Source organism: Lagopus leucura, unplaced genomic scaffold (genome assembly GCF_019238085.1).
Source record: "Lagopus leucura isolate 7727_CA_CO unplaced genomic scaffold, USGS_WTPT01 Super-Scaffold_100157, whole genome shotgun sequence".
NCBI classification, from domain to species: Eukaryota; Metazoa; Chordata; class Aves; order Galliformes; family Phasianidae; genus Lagopus; species Lagopus leucura.
In genome coordinates, this window is record NW_024962334.1 from 34,527,859 (window position 1) to 34,550,377 (window position 22,519).

Consider the following 22,519-nt stretch of genomic DNA (forward strand, 5'->3'; position numbering starts at 1 on the left):
ATTCTTCTAGAACTGTTAGCCCAGGAAAACACACAAACGTTGTTTATTTCAAAATATGAAACTAAATCTGATTCCATTAACTTCAGGTTATCAAAATTATTAACCAAACATTTTCACTCTTAATCTGATAGTTTTCTTTTTCCATTGTCAACTTTGAAATATGTTACCAACTAGAACCTACGAATTTGGGACTGAACCTGATGCTGCCTTCATTTGTCCCAACTTAACTTCTCTCAGTGATAACTGACTAGTGCTGCTGACTCTTCAAGTGATTTCAGAGCAAGAGTTAAAAAGTGAGGTAATGCAGAGTGAGAGTGGGCTTTTGGTGTGTGTGTGTGTGTGCGTGACATTAAGGCTGGCAGGTCTTTGGAGCTGTTTCTGTAGTGGCTTCCAATAAGATACATTTGCTTTGTCAGATGAAAAGTGAACTTGACATTTTGTTGAGTCTGAGGCAAACTCTTCCAAAGAATCTTATTGTCTGCTGAGGTTTACACATCTACAGTGAACTGCTACCAGATGCTGTTTCACCATTTCTGAGGGCTCTGGGAAGAAGACATGCACATCTATAATTAATAACAGAAAGCAATTTTCTTTCTAATTTTAATGATGTCAGAAGGGATCCAGTCCATCGTGCTTTGTGAAGCAACTTCTGGCAGATGCTGAATAATAGAGAGGAAATTCCAGTTTGCATCTTCTCCAGTGCATACACCATGTTGCTTGTTATTCACCAGCTTGTTATTCACGAGTTTTCAGGCAAATTCATTAAGTAGAATACGTGAGAGATACATACCTCTTCTGCCTAGAGGCTACTTCGATTTATGTTACCTTTCTGCCACTATATACTACCAAGTTCTTGAGAAAGAATAATTACACTGCAGATAAACTTGCTGAATTTTCAGATATTTTTAATGATTCTGAGAAAATTGGCTTCCAAATTTGCACTCGTATGCTTTTCAAATAATGTTATTTATTTGATACTTTATTCTCTAGTCTGTTAAAGTGAGAATGCCTCTTGTCCAACTATATCATAGTAGTTGTTATACTGTGAGCTTCAGAGAACATCTTCATGGCTGGCTATTGTGATGTTTAACTATGGTATCAATATCTTTGTATAAAGGAGGAGTTCATCTTGGGTAGGAAATAGCAGTCTGGTGGAATGAAGGAAAAATGGCTTTTAATCACCTGGGTATAGAAATAGCCTTGTTGATTAAGTGCAAACCTTAGGGGAAAAAAAGTGATGGGCAGAGAGAGAACTATCATTAAATATCAAAAGCAGTCTTTTAGAGAGAGCCTTCCAAGGAATTTACTTCTACAGCCAAACCTTTTAACTACAGAAGACAATGGAGGAGTGAGATGAGTCATCAGGGCTGCATTAGTTTTGGATTAAAGGTAAGAATCTGAATTTGAGGTAAGGGAATCACAGCAACAGAGGAGGGACTTTGAAAGTGTCTGTGTAAAATAGAATGGCTGCGTATAGGGAGTGAGATCATCAACACACAGGTTTGCCTTCAACTAGAAATGACTTATTGGAAAATGAGTTATTGGACTGCTCAAAATTAGGACATAAATACTGTGAACAGAAAGCAAGGATTCAGAGCAAAAAGCAGGATTTCTTGGTGTATCTTTATGGATGATCTGTCTCTTGTGTCCTGGAAGAGGAGCATTAAGCAATGGGACTGGTATGCTTTTAGTAAATACATTGCTGTTTCATATTCATTTTTGTTATGGACTTTTGCTTCTATTTATTACCCAAAAGTATGACTATATGTCTTACCTAGACATGTTTAAAACCTTTGTCCCTGCCTGATGCTAAAGAAACGGCTGCCCGAGCCAGGTAAAGCTGGCAAATGCTGAGAGCTGTGTTTTCCTTGTGCTAGCAGGACAAGCACCATCTCTGTAGGACTTGTGCTCTACAGCAGCTGAGTATACTGCACTCAGCTTTGAAGGTCAAAGTGCTGAGAGTTTGAGGGAAATTTCTTCTGACAGCACTAATAAAATGCTGCTTCCGACTGTCAGATCACCCTGATGATGGTGCTTGAGCAGCAGTCTGACAGACTGCTCTCTGCATTGCTGGGCAAGAGGAGAAATGGCTTTGTCACAGAATCGTGTATGAAACTGTGAAGGAAGCCTGGTGATGGGATTGAAAGCCGTCAAAAAGAACCTGTGGTTACCAAAGGTTGTAGGTTAAACTGCCCTGAACTTCAGTTCTGAGGGACATTCCAACCTTGAGGATTTAGCACTTGGCTGTAATATGGGGAGCTATTGCTGAGCAGGCAGAAAAATTCAAATTCCAATGCTATCCTCCTGTAAGCCAGATGAACTTTTTAGAAGAGTTGATATATCGTCAAATTACAGAGGCTGCAATCCAGGATAAATGAAAATTAATAAAAAGATTTTGAGTTTTGATCAGTTACTCTGACTGGTGCATGGCTTAGCTGTCTTCTTGCATGAAAGAAATTTGCTTTAAAAATCCTGCTGCTGATGGACGGAATCTATCTGGGTGTTTTGTTTTACCGGTGACCACCAAGTAAACAGACTCATTTAATAGACAGTGACAGGTTATCTCTTCTCTACCAGCATGTTTCTCTTCTGAAGCTTGTGTGAACCAAGTAGTGCACTGCCTGGAATTGGTAGGTAAAAAGTTTTCACAAGATGGGAAAACTCGCACAAAGCATTACATTCCTTGCCAGTGTGTCCACATACATCTTGTCAGTGTGTGGAATCAGCCTAAAAATAATGTTTATTGTTAAGAAGTCATTGCTGTAATAGTTGCTGGTACTGCAGTAGAAATGATAGATGTAGCAGCTGGCTGGAAAGTGTGGATTAGTAATGTTATCTGTGTTAACTTAATTAAACATCTAAATTACCAATTGATTATAGTAGCTTTTGTTAGCTTTTGGATGAACTATGACAAATGCTTTTCCTTTCCAAATAGCTGGGCCAGCAGGCTGTCCACACTGGCAGTATTTTAACTCTTTCTAAAAAACTGTTCAGTCTACAAGATGTTTAGCCATGCCCGTCTGTCAGAGGAGCTGTGTGCAATGCCTGTGCACCTCTATTACACTTTTCTATTCTGAATGAGTTTTCTTTGCTTACGTTGCACAATTCTCTCACTGAGTTACTGACCCAGACTGACTATTCTAGTGTTCCCTATCAGTATTTAGAAGAACACTCAAATGGCTGTTTTTAAAATTGTGAAGAAATAGTTTTTAATAAGGTTTTAAATGTACCAAACGGATTTCATAATGAAGTCATTTGTATTATTGTAGTGGAAATAGAATGGCATTTATGGGCCGAGGCAGAACAACTGTAAAAATTCGATTAAAAATGGTTAACATCAATAAATAATATAAAAGCTGTTTGGAATTTTTTTTAGACATTGCAAAATCCTGCTGATTTGTTGATCACTTAATGGAATGTGACTTGGTGAGACCGAGTTCTCTGGTCCTCGTAACTCCACCCTTCACAGGGACCAGAAAGAAGTGCAGCTTTTTCTCCACCGAAGGATTTTGGAAATGCCTCTCAGTTTCGCATTATTCGCAAGCTTTCTCTTTCCTCTTTATGACTGCATGGCTCATCTCCAAGGCTAACTTTTGAAACATTTGTTGCCAAGTCACAGAAGAATGCAGAAGTTGCTGATAGAACCACAAGTTCTAAGGTAAAGGACCTGTGTGTATTTTGGTGTATTCCTTGACAGCTTCTGGACGGTCTGCAGATAAGGTTTGGCATTTCCAGTATTGCTTATGTGTAAAATACAAAATTGTCCTCACAGTAGGAGAAAAGATTCAGTGTTAAGATAATTCTTTCTAATGCAGATAAGACCGTAACTAAGTGGATAAGACTTTATTCTTAGTGCTGTTTAACCCACACTAAAAGTAAAAATGTCTTAATTTGTCATCAATGTAAGTGAAAGCTGGCCCTGACAGAATGCCTTCAAACTAGTCAGACCACATAATTTAATGGCTTTACAATAATCGGTCCCTTTGGTGGCTGTTAACATGTTCCCCTGTTAATCGCAGTGGAGTTTGCACATTCATCAGAAGCAAAGTTTAGTATGTTATAAAATGGTATTCAGGTTAATGGTAACAATTCCAATCTGTTTTATACACAGATTTCTTTCTTTCTTTAAAAGTAGCCTGATTGTAGCCTGCCTGTATGGTATTTTTCAGCTCTAACAAAAAATCTGACTTACACACCGTTATTGCTACTGAACCTTTGAGTGCCCAGGCTGTCTGGTATAATTATTGTGCTTTCATGATCTGGACTGTGAAAGCTTCATTTGTAAGCTGAGGTTGGGTTTTCCATACATATGACAATAGCTGAAGATGAGTTTTCTAATGCTGAGCTCTCACACCAAGAAACCTGCACCCAAACACTGTGACACTTGGCTTTCCTCTCTTCTAAGCAAGTTCCTTGAAGTTCCTCAGGCACACAGCTGGGTGACTGCGCTGCTACTCACTGCAGAAAGAGGGAATTAGAAACTCTGCAAGCTGGAGCGTTCAGCGTGTGGCTTCCAGTAAGAGTAGATGTTGCTCTGAGCGGTCACTGGCTTGGGTTGGCGGTTGGACTAGATGACCTTAGTGGTCTTTCCAACCTTAATGATTCTGTGATTCCTGCCAGCACTGTGCCTGATTTGACATTAATATTTCTGCTTGTGATTTATATTAGTAGCCAGAGTATCCTAATAAAATACATATTGCTAATAGCTTTTCTGTTTCAAGAATGTTTTGGCTTACAGCTAAGATTAATAATATCTTATTAATAATATCACATGTTTCTAATTACTAGTGTGAATGAGCTGTGACTCCTTGCTATCACTACTTACTGTGGTGCTATAGCTAAACAAAGTCAGATTTATGAGAAATGGTGTTAAGAAGCAGCATGGAGTTTTTAGCAAAGCTTCAAACTTACCTGTACATCAGTTACTCATCTGTGACAAATATTCTTCTGATGCCTGCCTTTGCTGCAAGCTGAATCAGATCAGCTATTGCTTTGTCTGACTCAGGGTTTAAGCAATCCACCATCATTATAGTAAGTACGTAATTGCTGGGAAACTCATTCTCAAATTTGAATTTTATTGGAAAAAAAGATCCAAGTGCAATGATGCACTTGGGAGAGAGGATAAAAGTTATGGGAGCCTACCAGGTAACCCTAAAGTGCAGGATATGGATTGACCAGCTCTATCATTTCCTTTTGAAATAAAATACATTTGAAGAGAAGAAGCTTTTGAGTAGTATTATTTGCCCAGAGGCAAGCTGCTGGCTCCCAGTGTGTACACAAGGCCAAGGATGCTGTGGACATCTGCAAAAACATTTCAAAATGAAATCTTGCTCATGGTGGGTAAATGAGGTGAGCAAATATAGTAGTTAAATCCTTTTCAGTGATAGAACCGTTACTGACTTCAGTGAATGGAATTTTACTCTATCTTCTGGTGTTTCTTTCCCCATGTGAGTGTGTGTGCCTGACAGTCCAGTAAGCAGTAAGAAAGGAGCCCCTGCACTCTCAGCGGGCACAAATCAACGCTTACTGACACAGGATCTTCCAGAAATTGCACCTGTGCTGCTGTATGCCACTGCAAGGAAATGTGGTTTGATTTGTAATGTTTCTGTTACACTTCTTCTGTTGTGTCTTTACTTTACTCTTACTCCACTCTTTGAACAAGCAGTTGACTTCAGGTGAGGCAGTCATCGTTATCATGTATGCATGCAGAAATACAGATTTTGAAAGCTGCTTTTGTGCATTGAAAAATTTGAAATATTCAAAGTTAAGGCAGCCAATGCTGGGTGCATTTTTAGTGTTTTATTTTTTTCTTCCCCTAATACCCTGCAGAACCTGAGGAGGACTAAGATCTCCATAATATTTAATAACTTGTAAATCGCTGTCAAAAAGACTGTTCCCCTTTTTGGTCATGTGATATTCCATATTCTTCCCTGCCTTGCTGCTGCAATTTCTTTAAAAAAAAAATAAAAAAAAATCAACAACAGCAAAACAAAACACAACAAATAAAATGTAAATGCTTCTATTTTCATTCAATGTTAGTAGTCTCTGAGTACAGTGTGAAACTGTTACTGCTTTCTGGAGGGATCCAGGCTTGCTTTCTTTCATCCTTTCCTTTCCACAGACTAATTTTCTGATGTCTTTTATGCCTTTCATGGGATTATTTGGACTGCAAGAAGTAGATTTTGACCAATAGTTCTTAAGTTATACTCTACAGCTGCCAAGAACTGGAAACAAGGATAATATCTTACATCAAAAAAGATAGCAGCTTTTGAAATATTTGGTTCATTTTCAAGTTCTGTACTGATTAGGAACAATAAAACATAAAAGTTATGAACTGCTGTTGGTATGAATATTGGATGTATGTTAAAGTATCATCAGTAAAAAGCGTTCATTTTAATACAGAGCAGATTCATGAGTTTGTGACACATTTTTATGTGAAGATTTTGTGCAGTGAGAATGTATTGTGGCTGTGGTCCTGGGGGTGCTGTGCTGAAGCTTGCTCTTTTCTTTGTTGGCTTCAGAAAGAAAATGCATTATCTGCAGCAACGTGTACCTCCATGTTATAAAGGAAGAAACCAGAAAGCAAGAACAGAATTTCCCCCTGAAATACATTTCCTGAAGCACAATGTCTGAAAGGTGCTAGAGATGACAGAATTCGCGCATTCTTTTTCCTTCTTTAGCTGCTTCTTTTGTGCTTGGCGAAAAGCGGCTTTGTTGTCATTGGATTTATGCATTTTGATTTCTCCAGCCCTCCCTTGTCAGCAGTCTCTTTTCTGCAGTAGATGAAGTGAGAAGAAAAATGATTTGGGCCTTCTCTTTGCTTTTTTTCCTGCTTTCATGTTTACAAAGGCTGAATGAATTTTTGGTGTTTGTGCATGCTGGTTTCCTGCTGACTTGTTTCCCAGTAGCACCCGCCGGTCTCCACTGATGTGCTGTGCTCAGCACTGTGCATCTGGAAAGAGATGGCTCTGCCCACTTGAGGGTAAGAAAAGCCAGGTGGCTTTCTCATTGTTGGGCAGGATTATATCACAAAGCTGAAATTCAAGATAAATATTTGACTTTTCTTTAAGTACTCTCTTAGTTTGCCTTTGATTTTTGAAACTCAGATCTTCTTTTACTCAGCCCTGCCTTCAGCACCTTCCTCCCAGCCACAGGCAGGCAGAGATTTAAACATACCCTGAAGTCACAGTCAGATGCAAACAAGTGAAACTGCAGGCAGAATTGAGAGGGCAGAAGGTACTTTACTTAGATCATTCAGTTTTTCCTTGAGGAAATATGATTGTGTACTTCCTATTCACAGCAGCAAATTGGTACCTGTGTGTTGGTACCTGTACTGATGGGTTGGGTATCTAGCATGATAGCTTACTTTGATCTGGTAAATGATATATGCATTACTGGGGAGAAATCATTTTACCAGCATTTCTGCTTCCATTACTGCCAAACCCTTTCCTCTGTGCGGGTCACAGCCTATTTTTTGTGTGGAAATGATCTGACAGTAGATGTTCTGTTACTGTCATAAGTTTGCTGTGTTGGTCTTCACGTTGGAATTAGCAAAAATGAATCTGAGTTAAAGTAAAACTTGTTTCATATGTTATTTCCTTGAAAAGGGGCAAGAGAGCTCAGAAGTGTGTGGCTCCCACTCTCACCTGTTTGCTGTCATTGACCTTGATCAGGTTTGGGCCACGGGCATTTTGTTTAACCAGTTGCTGTCTTTGTTACGACTTCATAAATCTCCACCAATTTATGGTTGCCAGTCAGGGGGTCTGCCCTGATCCCAGCATATCTTGCTGCCTGCAGAGGATCAATAGGTGGGCCACAGACATCCACACTCATCCTGTGTGAGGTGGCCCCAGCGCTCTGAACCCCCTCTGCTCTGCTGGAGAGGGTTTGGAGACCAGGACAGTTGCATCTTAGTGTGCTCAGAACTGTGCTCTGCAGGCACTGCTTGGGATGCATGTGTACCCTGCCTTCCAGAGGCTGGTTCAGTATATGTTTGAGGTGGAATTTGGGACTGGGACTTAATTATAGGCCTGTGCTCAACTGTACCATGGATGTAGCCTTGTAACCATGTCCTGCTTCACATGGATGGAACTTAGATTAGGCACTTATTTGAACTGTCATGGGAAACGTATTAAAACTGCTGTTTGCTAGTAATTAACTGCAAGGAAAAAAAGTGCAGTTGACATATAGCCATGGGAAAAGTCACGGAGAAAATACTGTAAGACTGGTAGGAGCATCTCTTTGAAGTCTGCTCACTGTATCTTGTAATGTTTTTCTTATGCTTGAATGTATATCTGAGTATATCACTGTATGATCATTTGCATTACTTTTTTCTTTTCTCACAGTGCTTGCCGATTAAAGGTCTTGGATTTGTGCTTGGAGCCTACAAATGTATTTGCAAGGAGGGATTCTATCACCCCAACATCTTTTCAGTGAACAGCTTTCAGAGTAAGTGCAAAAGCAGAGAGAGCATTAATAATAGAGGGCTCCTTTTTATCCTAGTCAGGGTTATACAGTGAAATCCCAGTGTTGCAACTCTTGGATTATATAATCACTTAAGGAGTTCTAGCTCTTTGATTTGTCATTGGTGATACTCTTGAGGATCCTGTAAAACATACCCACTTTAAGAATATTTGATTTGTAAATAAATTTAAAAATATGAAAAGAAGTCTTGCTATAGGGAAGTAAAGATTTCTGGCATCTGTGTTCAGGCAAAAGTACTGAGGAATTTAATCTAGCAATTTTCTCCTTTGTTAGGGTAAACTGGAATGCTCTGGTCTCTGGCTTTGTAAGTGCTTTAATTGTTTTAATTTTATTTCATGTTCAAAGGAGAATCCAAAGGAGCACATTCAAGCTCTAATTCTTACAAATAGGGAATTAGAGATGGGTCATCTCCGAGAGTCTGGCTAGTGGTTTGGTATGGAAGACATGCAGCCTATGCTTTCTGGAAAGCACAGTGTTTGATACTTAAACTGAGCTCAGGGAAGTAAGGGAACAGAACTGAGTTGATACTCAAGGAAAACATGTAAACAAGCATCACTAAAGGTGCTGTCTGTTACTTTCATCATATGAAATTACGACTACCAAGATATAATTGCTGTGCTAAAATTGTTGCAGTTACACTAGTACAGTTCATACTGCAGTCACAAGTGTAAAAGTATTGCTTGAAGGTGTAATGGGGCATCCTGCTTTGCCTCCTACTTTGCTAATGAATCCACTCCCCAGATTCTTTGTCGTGTGTTACAGTGTACCTGATAATTGGGTTAAATATATTATGTCATGTGAACTCAAGAGCTGCAAAGAATGTTTCTAAGTTCCTTCCACAAGTTTTGCTTTCTTATTTAAAAAGTGTTGGTGATTTAGGTGAAAGGCAGGTAGCTTTTTAACATAAGGAAAGCTTTCAAATTTCATGCTTATTTGCAGTCATGAGTCCCAGAAATGTATTCATTCTGTGTCAGACGATGACCCATTTTTATTGATCTAATCTGGTTTGGGTATGAATTGGCCAAGATATCTCACCCCTAACAGCCTATATTCGATCTCCTGTAAATATATGTTGCATAAATAGCACGGTGTTTATTCAGAAATTTACCTGATGAGCATTTGTTTCTCTTTTCATATTGTGGAATGTTGTAGAAAGTCACCCTTGTGATAGTGTTTTTTTCTCTTGGATCTGTATGAATCTTTTAGTAGTGAGAATGATGCTTGGTTGCTCCTGCGGTGCAGTGAGTTATGATAGAATTGGGATTTAACTCTTCAAATGAGCATATAAGAAAAATCATTCTTAGTTTTTTATCATACCAAATGCCAAAAAATGCACAAAAATAATAAGGCACTGATCATAAGGAATGGGATTTTTATCTTATATGGGCTGTATAAAGTGCAGATGCATGACATGTGTTAGTCATCTTGGTTTCCACTGTAGTCAGTAGGGAGAGCATGGCTCCCCTGGAGGGTAGTCCTGCTGCTTTGGAAGCTTGTGTTTAGATGGAGGCATTAACTCTTCAGGCAAATAACCGCTTTTGTCTGTATGTGATAGATGGAGGAGCCTACAAGGCTAACCTAGGCAAGAAATTTTGCTTTTCAATATCTTACGCTGAAATTTTCTCACAGAACTGTTTGCTGATATTTAAGGTCTGAGAGTTAGATGATCTGGGACTTCTTTGATTTGGCCATGTGTTGCTGTGAGTTAACGTGTGCAAGAGGTTAGGAAAGGTCATTAATAAAGAATTGCTTTTAATTCAACTAGATGCAGCTGTGTTTGCCAGGCTCTATAGATGATTTCAGAATGTGAGCAGTAAGACTGCTTGTGGAAGTAACTGTGGAGTAATGGCAGAAAAAACTGGTTCAAGGGAACTTAGCCCTGTCATCCAGCTGCATTCTGTGAAAAGAAAAATGGTTAAAATGGCTGAATGATATATTTGGAGATTCAAACTGATACTAATGCACGGATTCTAGACATGAATACTACCAGTAATTTTGACAGAAACTGTCTGACCTGACGGTCTTTGTGTGGAATTAGGTTGGTGAGGTCTGATAAGAGAGACGAAACTGAGTAGAAATGTTAATGGTTTAGAAAATATTCCTGGAAGATTAGAATCAAGAGGCCGGAGAGTTTTGCAGGTCACAAGATAAGATGTGAATAGGTAAATAGATAGGAAAGCTGATCACTTTTGTAATTCCATGAAGTGAAAAATTGAATTCAGTGTGTTGTATCTTGAAATGGAAGCATTCCTTAGTGATGTTGGGACTCTGCAAAAAAATATGTTTAAGTGCAGTTGTACGTTGTGCCTGAAGTGACAGAGCTTTAAGTTTTAAACAAGGTTTTCTTTAGGTCCAGATGAGTGTTTGGGCTGAGTCTGAAACAGCAGTACAAAATGGCTTTGCAGGGATGTTTGACAGGCTGTGCAGTTTGCTCAGCAGGTAGGCTTCAAAGATTACTTGTCTACCTCCTCAGCAAACTCAGCTGGATACCTGAACAGTCAGATGCGATGTTGCATAAACAGTGTCCGCAGTAGGAAAGATTCTGTTTTTCTAACTTAAAGAGTACAGTTTTGCTGCTCCCCGGGAGGTTGTGCATCTCAGGCTGCAGGTTCCAGAACTGTGTATGGAGCAGGGGTTGAAATTTGTACCATTCTTTTACCAAAGAGGAAGTCAGGTAGGAGAGCTGTTTTCCTTCCAAAGCTGAGTTTGGGCTTCAGAACTGGCAGTGCCAAAATATGTAAAACCTCTCTTTTACCACTGCATTGGTAAATGAGGACCAACAGGGCATAGAGTTATTGCTGTATTTCTGGTGTCTTTTTTGATCAGCTTTCAAGGTTGAACTTTTAAGAAATAAAGAACATAAAATTTATGACCATAACAGGTTTTCAAGCCATATTCACATAGGGTTTGTGACTCAATCTCATCGGAAACTGATTTTAGAAAAAGATGTGAAAAATTATATGAGTTGCATTAACCCATAATTGCTTGAGTACATGATTATGTACTTTCTCCTAATGGCTCACTTTGAGGAGGCAGTATTACTATAGGTAAATTAATTTGTGAATACATACCTTTTAACATTTTCATAGCAGTCACCTCCAAAGCACTTAGTTCTCTGCCTCACAGGTTAACCACTTTTGCATTGGAATATCCCTGGTAGAATTGTGGTGTTTTATTCAACGTAAAATTGCATTCTTTAACAATACTTTGGCAATGTATTGCAGAGATTCTCCTCAGCTCTTGCTGTATTGAATATGGAATCTGCTCAGAAAAAGGTGCTTGTACACCTCTTGTGTCTGAGTATGGGACTTGATGTGTCTAACAGTGCTATGTCTCCAGTCCCAGGAGAGCTTTCCAGTTCAGCCTCTCCAAAGAGAAATCCACTGTCTTCATAAAAATAAATATCAGCCTGTTCTCACTGCAGGATTTGCGAGAGAAGAATCTTCCTCTAAAAGCAAGGAGGACAGGGCTGCTGGAACAGCACACCAAACAGCCAGACTGGGGTATATGGCTGCTTTGTGCCCTTCTGAAGCTTTGCCTGGCAGCAGATGTGTGTTCCTCACACATACGTTTGGGAAAAGAAGAAGTAATTACCCTTGTAGATAACCTTCAGTTTCAAATGTTTGAAGTTAGAAGTCTGAAGAGAGTTTCTGTGTATATACCACTGTGTATATGTGAAATGTCACTGACATATTCTGTCTCTTGAATTAAGACTAGATAATTTGGGATTTACTGCTTTCACTGCTGGAGGAGGAGAGTTTTGATCAAAAATGTGGGAACAATTCTCTAGCCTTGCACAAAACATTTTATTTGCCTTCAGCCGTATTCTATGATTCTCTCAGCCACATTCTTTGAAGCTCCAAAACTTGTCTTGTTTATGTTAAGAATTTTCAGCAAATTCTGCTTGCTTTCTTATTTAACATTATTTTGTTTTTTTTTCCCCTTTCCATCACCCTTTTCTTCTATCAGTTTCCTGGGGTTTTATGGGCAAGTTTATACAGATCAGAAAGAGCAGGATTGCTCTTGCATGCTCTGTTGGTGGGTGTGCTTTGATGGGTCAGATGTCAGCTCAGGAGCAATTGATTTTCACAGACAGGATATTAAATTGCCAGTTGGATTTCGAGGTTTTCTAGTGTGTTTCTGTGAACTGTGGAAAATTATGCATTTATACATTTATATAGTGTAAATATGCTTGTTTTTATCTGGGCACAGAATATCGCAATTGTACATCAGTTTGCTGAATAAATGTTAATTAAGAGTGGTTTTGTTTGATTTGAAGCTAATATTTCACTAGAGAGTGTCTTTATGAAATTCAGAAACAATCTCAAATAGGATCAGAGCTTGTACTGTAAACATTAGGTAGTTAATGGATCTGTTTTTCATGTGCCTGTGTAAAATTGTGTCCTTGTTCCTAAATCTTTGATGTAATTTTCTCCCATTCGCAAGTATCCTTCAGAGAATGTCCTCTGCAAATTTTGCCCATCTTAGATAATATGGGAATGCATTTAATAAACCCACTCTCCCCCCTGTCTGAATTGATCTGTGTTTCCTAAATACGACAAAGGAGGTGAATGAGAAAAGCAGCCCTGGCAAACTACTTTAAAGAGGAAAACAGGGAGGCAAGAGGAGTAAGCAGGGAACTGTTTTGCTCCTGTATGAATGAGCTGCCCATGCTGTACAATTAAAGTTGCCTCCCCTTCCCTGCTTCACATTTTCAGGAAAGGATGCAGACAATCGCTTTTCTGGAGGGGACTTGTCAGAGGAAGTCTACACCTGCCTGCCCTGCAGGGAAGGATGTTCTAATTGTAAAGATGATACTCCCTGCTATGCACAGGAGGACAAGTACTTACGGCTTGCTATCATCTCATTCCAAACGCTCTGTATGCTGCTGGACTTCATAAGCATGCTGGTAGTCTACCATTTTCGCAAAGCAAAGGTAAGCAGCCTTGTTTTACTTTAATCTTCCCGATCACTGTGTGGTACAGGCTCATTTATGTTAGGTGTACAGCTTCCCATTTGGAGGACAGTCTTCTTGGGTAAGGATTACAACTGTTTCTCAGAAGATGAGATTTCCAAACAGGACTGCTTTGCTGCAAGCACAGAGGAAATTAAATGTGATTTTTGAAAAAATGCTGAGCAGTTGTCTCCCAGTGATGTCTCCATATGTTTATAGATGGTCATTAAATATCAAGGAAACCTATCATGTTTGAAGTCATTTTTGAAAGTCAGACCAATAATGCAAGTACCAAGAGGTTCATGGGATTTGTAGTCACTGCATGCTGAAAGTGTCTGCCTGCTTTACCACTGCTGGGAAGGATGTCTGGTTTCAATATATTTGTGACACTAGCTGCACAGTAATTGCACCCAAGAGAAATCTCTAAATAATTCTAGGTCCAAGGGAGTTTAAACTTGATTGTGTAGTGTTTTTTTTTCTAAAGTATGGATATATTAAGGAGAATCTGTAAACTGTTGATATTACACTTCTGTAGTATCTACTAGCCTAATGAACTTTCTGCTTTTATCTCACTCAAAATATATTTATATGTAATATCTCATGCTATCTCACTGTTGCCTCAGTAAATGCAGTATATTCTATGAAACTTTCAATTTACGAAGAAGAAGTGAATGGAAGCTGGCACATGTTCACTACCTACATTTGGAAGACGTAGGCGTGCACACAATATGCTGTATTGTTGAAATTAATAGCATCCATTTTCCATAACTAGATAAGCATTTCCATTTTGGTTTTTGGAACACTTGATCCCACAGTCTTCCTAATCCTGCACTGTCTGTGTTACAAATGTGTGGTTCATTTTGAAAGACTTTAATATCCTGGCAGGAAATCACAGAATGAACAGTGACATTCTTTTTTTTTTCTGTTCTTTTCTCTGATTCTGACAGTCTTTGCATTTAATGAATGAATCAATGAATCAAATGATTCAAATTACTGACTTAACTGTATTTATAAAGCTTTTCATTATGAAAAGTGTTTGTAGGCAGTTATTTAGTTGCCTAATGTTAACTTAGCAGTAGAATCTATCTCCAATTCTAAGACATTTTAGTCCTCATGGTAATGTTACTTGCTTTTATTGGCTGTGTAAAACAAACATCATGAAGAAGGAAGTGTTCCTTGTGAGTAAGACTTTTCTCTCTAGTTCTGCAACATGAAAACAGTAGATTACTTCATCTTCAGCTCCTGTAAGTTTGCCTTGATTTCTTTTCTCAATGATGTATCGATTGTTTTATAAGAAATTTATGAATGAAATTAGATATGTTCTTGCTCTTTCAGATGAGTATTTAGATGTGGTTTCCTGCACATGTTCACTACTTTTAAAAAATATTTAGTAAGCACACACAGAAATCTTTTTCACAAAATCTACTGATTAAGAAAGGTACTTTTTTAGTTCTGTGGCAATCAGCCATTCCTCCAAAGTAATATATGAGTAAAGAACCAGACAGGATCTCTGAACATTTAGTACCAACATAAACCAAGAAGCATATGCACACCTTTCCTTGTTTCTAAAGAACTTTTCAGTAGTTACAAAAAAAATAAGCCTACTTTTTTTTTTAAAAAAGAATACTTGTTACCTTGAAAGATTTATCATGACATTTGAACAGGTGAATCAGGCATAAAACAGAATATTTACTACTGTTTTTCCCCAGAAAGAAGGGGAAATCATCATCTTTGTTTCATCAAGAACATATATGCTAGGTCTAAAACAGTTACTAAAGGATCAGCTGTTGGTAAAACATCTGTTGTTCCATTCCCAAAGATCACAGCACTGAGAATAGTGCTTGATGATTTCAACAATTACTTCCAAAGCATTATTGACAGAATATGACGATACAGTTTTCATTCTGACATGATCTTTATTAGTGACCGAGGGTGTAAAAATTATGATCTACAATCAAAATGATTCTGTGACTGGAGGATCTTGACAAAATGAATGGTACAAATCAGCATGATGGTGACCAGCTTCTAGAAGTCAGCCAGTGCTGGAAGAGCTTCAGAGTCTTCTTAAAGATCTTCTGAATTGTCACAGAATCACAGAACTGCAGGGATTGGAAGGGACCTCGAGAGACCATCAAGTCCAACCTGCCTGCTAAAGCTAATACTCTACTACAGGTCACACAGGTAGTTTTCCTTAGACTTCCAAAAAAACTCCTCTACAAAACTACTGAAATATTTACTGTGGAATAAGCCACTGCATACAGTAATAGTAGCAGAGGAGGAATGCAAGATAGGAAATGTGACATCTGCTCTTAAAGAGACTGCCAGTAATGATAGTGAGAGCTACAGACCAGTAGGTCCAACTTGCACACTGAGAAATTAATAGAAATGTTGATAAAGAATGGAGCTATTAGATTCATGAGTAAGTGTGGGATGTAGACTTCTGTGAGAATGTGATTTCCTTTTGAATGTATTTATAACTCTGTGAAGGTGGATTGTTATTAAAGATGAGAGCACTTTTTCCCAGGTCCACTGACAAAAGCTCTTAAAAATGATGATCTCAAGGGGCTTGGTGAGCTGCACTTGTAGCTATGAGAGAGGACAGAGGAAAAAACAGTGCAGCAGATGTGGTTTAGAATCATTTAAGGTGGGGCGATGGTGATGTGTAAGCATATAGTCACTGTTCTGTCTAAGATATAACTACAGGGAGTTCAACAGATCTTTCAAGAGGTTAAAAAAAAGTAAAGTGGACCTTTTACACAACTTACAATTGCTTTATGTCTCCCATTGGCACAGAGCATAATGGACTCCAAAGTAGAAATCAGTCCAGAAAGAGTTTAGCAGGAATCGTGTTGGTTATTTAGTAACAGTGGGTTTGGTGAAACATCTGGTTCTGGAAATCTGTACTGCTTAAATGGGAGGACAGAGCAGGAAGGACCTTCTGCTGTTCTCTATATTTAGTAATGCAGTACAAACCATGCCCCGAGATGGGACACTGTACTCTGAGTTAGAAAGCCTTTTATTTTGTCAAAAAAAGAGTTGTCAAATTAGACTTCATTTCTAATCTTGAAATCGTTGTAGTTACACGAATAAATTTGCACGGTTGTGTTTGGTAGATGGCAAAACGAAGTAGACAAAGGACAAATTAAGATTTAAGGCACTTGTCCAAGGCATAGGTATGGCAAGCTATCACTGGCAGCGCTGACCAAAATCTTGTATTGCCAACCTATAAGTGAAATTAGCGACTTGAAGTGTTAGCCAGAACTGGCAAACAGTACAAAATGGAACTACAGTAAAATACTGGGAGAAAACTCAGATTGGTGCTGAAGAATTCATTTGAGGCTTTGTCAGACACGGGTGAAAGTGACTCAGCAGCACTGAGATTAGCCCAGCAGCAATGTTACTAAACTGCAAGACTCATAAATGGAAAAAAGAACAAGTAGAAAATGTGTCCCTTCGCAGAGAGAAAAGCCAAGAGGGAGAACTCCAAAGTGGTTGAAAATAAAGAAAAAAAAAAAAAGAAAAAATGAATGAAGGCACAAAGGGAATAGCAGGAACTAAACCACTAATGAAAAGCATATTGTTGTGAAAGACAGAGAAACATGAAAAATATAAGAGATAAAGCAGATGCTGCTGCTATAGTGGGAAAAGACAAAGCATTTCAGCAGGGGAGTAAATGGAAGAAATGTGCCAAGCAAAGCCAAAAATGAGGATAACATTCACAGCTAATACAGAAAGGAGAGCAAATATGCAGATCACTTCAGAGAAATCTTTAACTATTCTAGACAACCACAATGGCAAACAGTAGTGAAAGCTGAAAAGCCTGGTTATGACATTAACACAAGTTGTAAGAAGCTGAAAAACTCCCAGGAGATGAAGACTGATCAAATCCCATCAGAAATGCTGGTGGCACCTGACAACAGCAGCTTAATGACACTGAGGGATTTGTGCAATGGAGCATGGGAGAAAGAGATTTTTCCTCAACAGTGGGAACACTGAACTGTTATCTGAGTGCCCCAACAGGATGATCTTGCTGAATGCCACAGCTGGGGAGACATTGAGGAGTCTGCAAGATGATACGAAGGGACGTAAAGTGACAGTGGATGCAGAACAAGGATCAGGCTCAACTGAGGCTTTCAGTACTTTGGATAGATTAGAAGAGTGTGCTAGCAATTGGAGAGGAGTGTATAAGCTAATAGGCTCCCCTTATTTCTTTGATTTTCAAAAGGCTTTGATAGACTGTCTGAGGGCATCTTGCAGAACATTTCAGCTCTGTGGACTCAGATCTACGTGGCTGTGTGCAGAGGTATAAAACGTTCTCCAAGTTTTAACAACTAATAAAAAAAAATCAACTCAAGATGAGCAGTAGCAAATGTTGTTGTGTGCTACGCTGTTGTTATTGACTGGATAATGCAAAGATTGCTACTAAAATTAGGTCTAAAATGTATAAGGCTAACCTAACAAAAATAGCTGGATAAGCAAGGACAGAAATTGCTGATGTTAAAACAAAAATTCTCAAATCTGAGAAGCTGAACAGTGATTTTAAAAGAAAAATTATCAACAAAATAGGAAAATTCATCAATGTGAATAGAGTTACGTGAACTAGAGGGGAGCTCAAAAAGGGAGTAACCATCTGCAGTACTGATAAAACACAATGTGAGGGCAGCAGAGCTAGACAGCACAAGGAAGAAACAAAATGGTTAAGAAATTCTTCTATTTCAAGGTTAGAGTAGTTTTTCAAGGGCTAAAGATCTACTAAAGCCTTGGAGAGGAAGCCAGCTTCCTCATGATAATGTTCTTCCAAAAGTACTGGACTAGAGAAAGAAGAAAAAAGTGTTCATCAGCTGTCAAACTGTCTTCGAAAGTATCTGAAAGAAGTATCTGAAAGAAAATAACTGACCTTTGCATAGTGGCATGCCCATTCAAACACGGAGCTATGAGGTAAATACAGCTGCTGTGAGGAATCATCGTTGCCTTTAAAACTGGTAAGAACCTCTACTGGAAAAGAAAACAGAGGCTGACCTCAGTCCTGGAGTGGCAGAGAGTAACTGCTGCTTCAGCCCTGGGCTTGAAGGAGAGTGTTATACTCACTGGCCTTGGCTCACACTGGGTCTTTGCTGCCAGCTCTCATTCAGAAATGCCTCGGAGAAGACGCACTGAAGACAAGCTGCCATAATCTGTCCTTGCCATTCACTGCTGCGCTGCTGGTTTCTGTGTGGATAGGGGAACCGTGGGCATTCGGGAGGAGACCTTTTCTAGTTTTGTTCTTTCTACATTCCTAACATGTAAGTGGGCCTGTTAAAATTGCTGCAGCCAGCGCATTTGGAAAGACTAGTTTTGGATCTTACAAGTAATATGAAATTGTTCAGAAGAGATTATTCAAAACAGCAGTTTGGAATGATATTTTTATGTGGCATTAATGATACAGGACAGCTGTAGGTCACATTGAAATGAAGGACTCTGCCCCATTCAAAACCATGACCGCTCCCAAATAATAGAAATTTATAATTAAAACACTTTTTATTGAATTGTTTTTTATTTCCCATTTATGTGGACTGAAAGAATAAATTTTAAAAAAGCACTTTTAATGGGAGGAGAAAAAAATGTGCAGCATAGATGGAATGCTGATCAAATGAAAACTTGCAGTTAACAAGACCACACTGCTAATAATCAACAAGCTTCGATAATTTTATCTCTCTTGGGGGAGCTGTGGCAAATGACAGCAACTGAATGTCCATTATGTCATTTTTACGCTTTGTTTTTATTCCAATTTCCAGTGATTGGAGTTCAGGAGGACTAGATTTCATATTACTGCTTTCCCATTCCTATTTTTCCTCCAGTGTAAATCCATTTAAATGTTCTGCTAAATATGATTTAAAAACCATGAAGATAGGCCTTAAACAACGCCCTTTTAAACACTGCATGAAATGCCACATAGATGGAAAGAGAACATATAAATGAATGCCGTAATTCCCCTTCCTGAGAAATCAAGAATTTCTTTTCCCCCTTACTGCAATTATGATAGGATGCAGTAATTCAGAGTGAGATAATCACAAGCTATTGATGTGTGATACATCTTTAAATATTAAAGCATGCTGGCTTTGCAAACATACCTTTTTCTCTAATGTAAATCAACCAGTCTTTCCTCTTTTTTAACTCTGCAGTGGCATCTTGAAGTGCTTTTGCCTCTATGCCTTTCATCTTTGGTGAACATTCTGCTTTTTTCTCCCTAGACACCAATTTCTGACATTCCCGCTCAAGTGGAAACTTGATAGAGGGAAAAGATGTTCTGCAGTTGGAGCAGCTGCCTTTGCATACTGTGCTGGTGGGCATACCTGACAGTTCTCAGCACATACAGGCTCTGTGCATTTTTTCTTTATCACTCTTCAAGTGAATACGTACTTTCTTGTGATTTCTCAGGGAAGTTCATTGTAGTCTTGAGGTATTCAGCTTTAAAGGCGTTGATGGTGTTATTTTCAAAATAGCTATGGCTTTTAGTGGAATTCTCATATCCTTTATTCATAAAACAGAAATCATAAAATGTCCTTTCCTATTTTTCTGCATAGTTAAGATATGCCTGTAGGGATGCTGTACCTTTTTTAACTCTCACATAAATTATTGCAGAATGCCATATTGAAAAGATAAGTGTGCAGGCTGCTAGCCTGTGTTAGCCTGTGTTAGTTGAAAATCAGAAATGATGTACTGCCTGCTGGAGCTCCCACAGACAGTGAATGTTGGGAGGCATGGCTGCGGCAGTTGTTATTGCCCTGTGTTGTGTCATTCACTTCAAAAGGACAAAGGTTTCAAATCTGCATCTATTTGCGTTCTAATACATGGTTTAGGGGAATTAAGTGTTTGTGAATAGAAAAATGCACCTATTTCCACTTCATGCACAGAAGGCTCCAGGTCACACTGACATGTGAAGAAAAAGAAGATCTTTATATAAAAAGTATTGATTGTTTCCAGTCCTTTCTTCTAAGGAAAAGATAATGAGAAAGAGCAAGGCTCACCACAAAATTAGAATTGCAGGCGTTGGATGGGACCTCTGGGGATTATGAAGTTCAGCCCCTCTGCTAAAGCAGGTTCCTTACAGTAGGAGCATGTCCAGGCAGTTCAGAAATGCATCCAGGTAGGTTTTGAGTATCTCCAGAGAAGGAGACTCCACAAGCTCTCTGGGCAGCATATTCTGGTGCTTTGTCATCTTCACCGTAAAGAACTTTTTTCTCATGTTTGTACAGAGCTTCCTGTGTTGCAGTTTTTGCCTGTTGCCCCTTGTCCTGTCACTGCAGGCAGGGTCAACTCTAATGGACAAGGCAGATCTTGAAAAATACTTTTTTTATTTAAAAAAAAAAAGCTCTAATGATCCAAAACCCACAATCTTCTCTTTATATCTTCATATTAAGCCAGTTTTTGTCTCGACAAGGTGAATAGTACATCTCAGGGGCCATCCAGAATGCATGGAAAGATTATAGGGCAGTATGCTGCCTTTGAAATGGCAGGAATTGGCAGTAGAGTATGACACATTTGCTCCACTTCGGTTTTCTGAGTGATCCCTGACCTATAGCTTCTTAGACTTAATGTCTTACTGTTCAGAACCTTGCAGTCTGAGAATCCTTGTTGCTTTCTGTTCCACTAATGTTCCACAAAGCTCTGCAGCATTGATATCATTGATATCCACTGTTAAAGTGAATGGAGCTGTTAAGAGCACTTCCATAGCAGCGTGCTGGCTGGGAAGATGGGGAGGGAGACAAGGCTGTGGTAGCCTTGAATGCTAATCTAAGTTTAATTGTATTATGTAACAATTTCACTTTTAAAGTAAATGTAAAATAACTATAATTGAATCCTTGAATTTCAGAATGTATTTCCCAGCAACAACAAAAATTATATCATAAGATTATGTCACCAAAGCAGTTTTGGAGCTAGAAATTAAACTAGACGGAGGAAATTGCTAGGTCTTTTGTTCATCTGTCTTTGGTTCTTGATGACTCTTGCATATGTGTCCCTCTCAGGGAAGCTGAGTAAACTGGATGGACTGTCACACAAGGATAAGCTTTCGCCACTGATTCTTTGATGGAATAATCTCAGGGTAGTTGCATTTACCTGAAATTTCATTTGGACTTGTGAACAGACATTTATGGATTTGCTGGGAGTAGACTTCCTGTTGTGTCAGCAGAGTGACTGTGACATTATTTATTTATCCTGCTATTTGTCTTGGAGTTATATGCTGCTGTGAACGTTTCTTGTTCAATCAGTAGCAATAGCAAAGTCCCTAGTGACATGTACAAAGACTCTGGCATGCCTCCTTTCCAAGAGCAGACTTTTGTCTGAGCTAGGACTTCTTTTTGTTAGAACCACCATAGTGTAGGCTCAGAAGAACTATTCCAAGTATGAGCCCATCTTGTAGTGGAGGGACTTTTCAACTTGCTAGTCTTTCTAGTTTAGCAGTGGCAATTACAGACTTCATGAGGTTTTTGTCTCTGGAAGAAGATTCTGTAAGGGATTCCCTGAGCATCCGTGCCTTTGGCTGATAGAGAGGGCAGAGGTTTGGAGACTATATTTAACTGCAGTCACCACAGATCATTCAGACTAAAACATATGCCTGTTCTTTATTCTGTTCATCATTACTTTATGTAAAAGCAAAATGTTCAGAGATCTCAAGCAGTGACTTTTCTTTAGGACTTTGTGTTGTGAACACAGTCAGATTACTTTCTGCTTCTCCTATTCCTTCCCTCTATCTGGAATAAAATTTTTATGTTTTCCTCTGACAACTTCTCATCAGTATCAGGATAATTGAAAAGAAACCTTGATTTCCTCCCAGTTCCCTCAAAGATGTCCCAGGTACTGCTTCCTTAGTTGCTGTAGCAACCCCCTTGTTATCCAGCATCTTGCTGGACTCACTTTGTCTCCAGCTATGTCTAGGTCTTAACTGAGGTCCTTCTGAGTTCCCGTGTATGCATGTGTCTTTTGTCAGCCCACAGAGTTCAGATCCTTGCCTCAGCTTGCTGTCTTGTGTCTTAGCTACTGCAGTGTCCTTTCAATTGGTCTTGGCAAACGCAGTCATGGCCTGCTTATATCTGTTCATTA

General features: G+C 39.0%; 1 protein-coding gene across 1 annotated transcript in view; it reads left to right on the top strand.

The window, feature by feature from the left end:
* The window catches only part of GPR158 (G protein-coupled receptor 158), a 175,340-nt gene that overhangs the window by 64,547 nt on the left and 88,274 nt on the right, over window positions 1-22,519 (top strand). Inside the window, exons 3-4 of the mRNA XM_042888777.1 lie at window positions 8,346-8,448; window positions 13,203-13,420. Coding sequence (XP_042744711.1) covers window positions 8,346-8,448; window positions 13,203-13,420 — 321 coding nt within the window. The remainder of the gene's footprint in view (window positions 1-8,345; window positions 8,449-13,202; window positions 13,421-22,519) is intronic.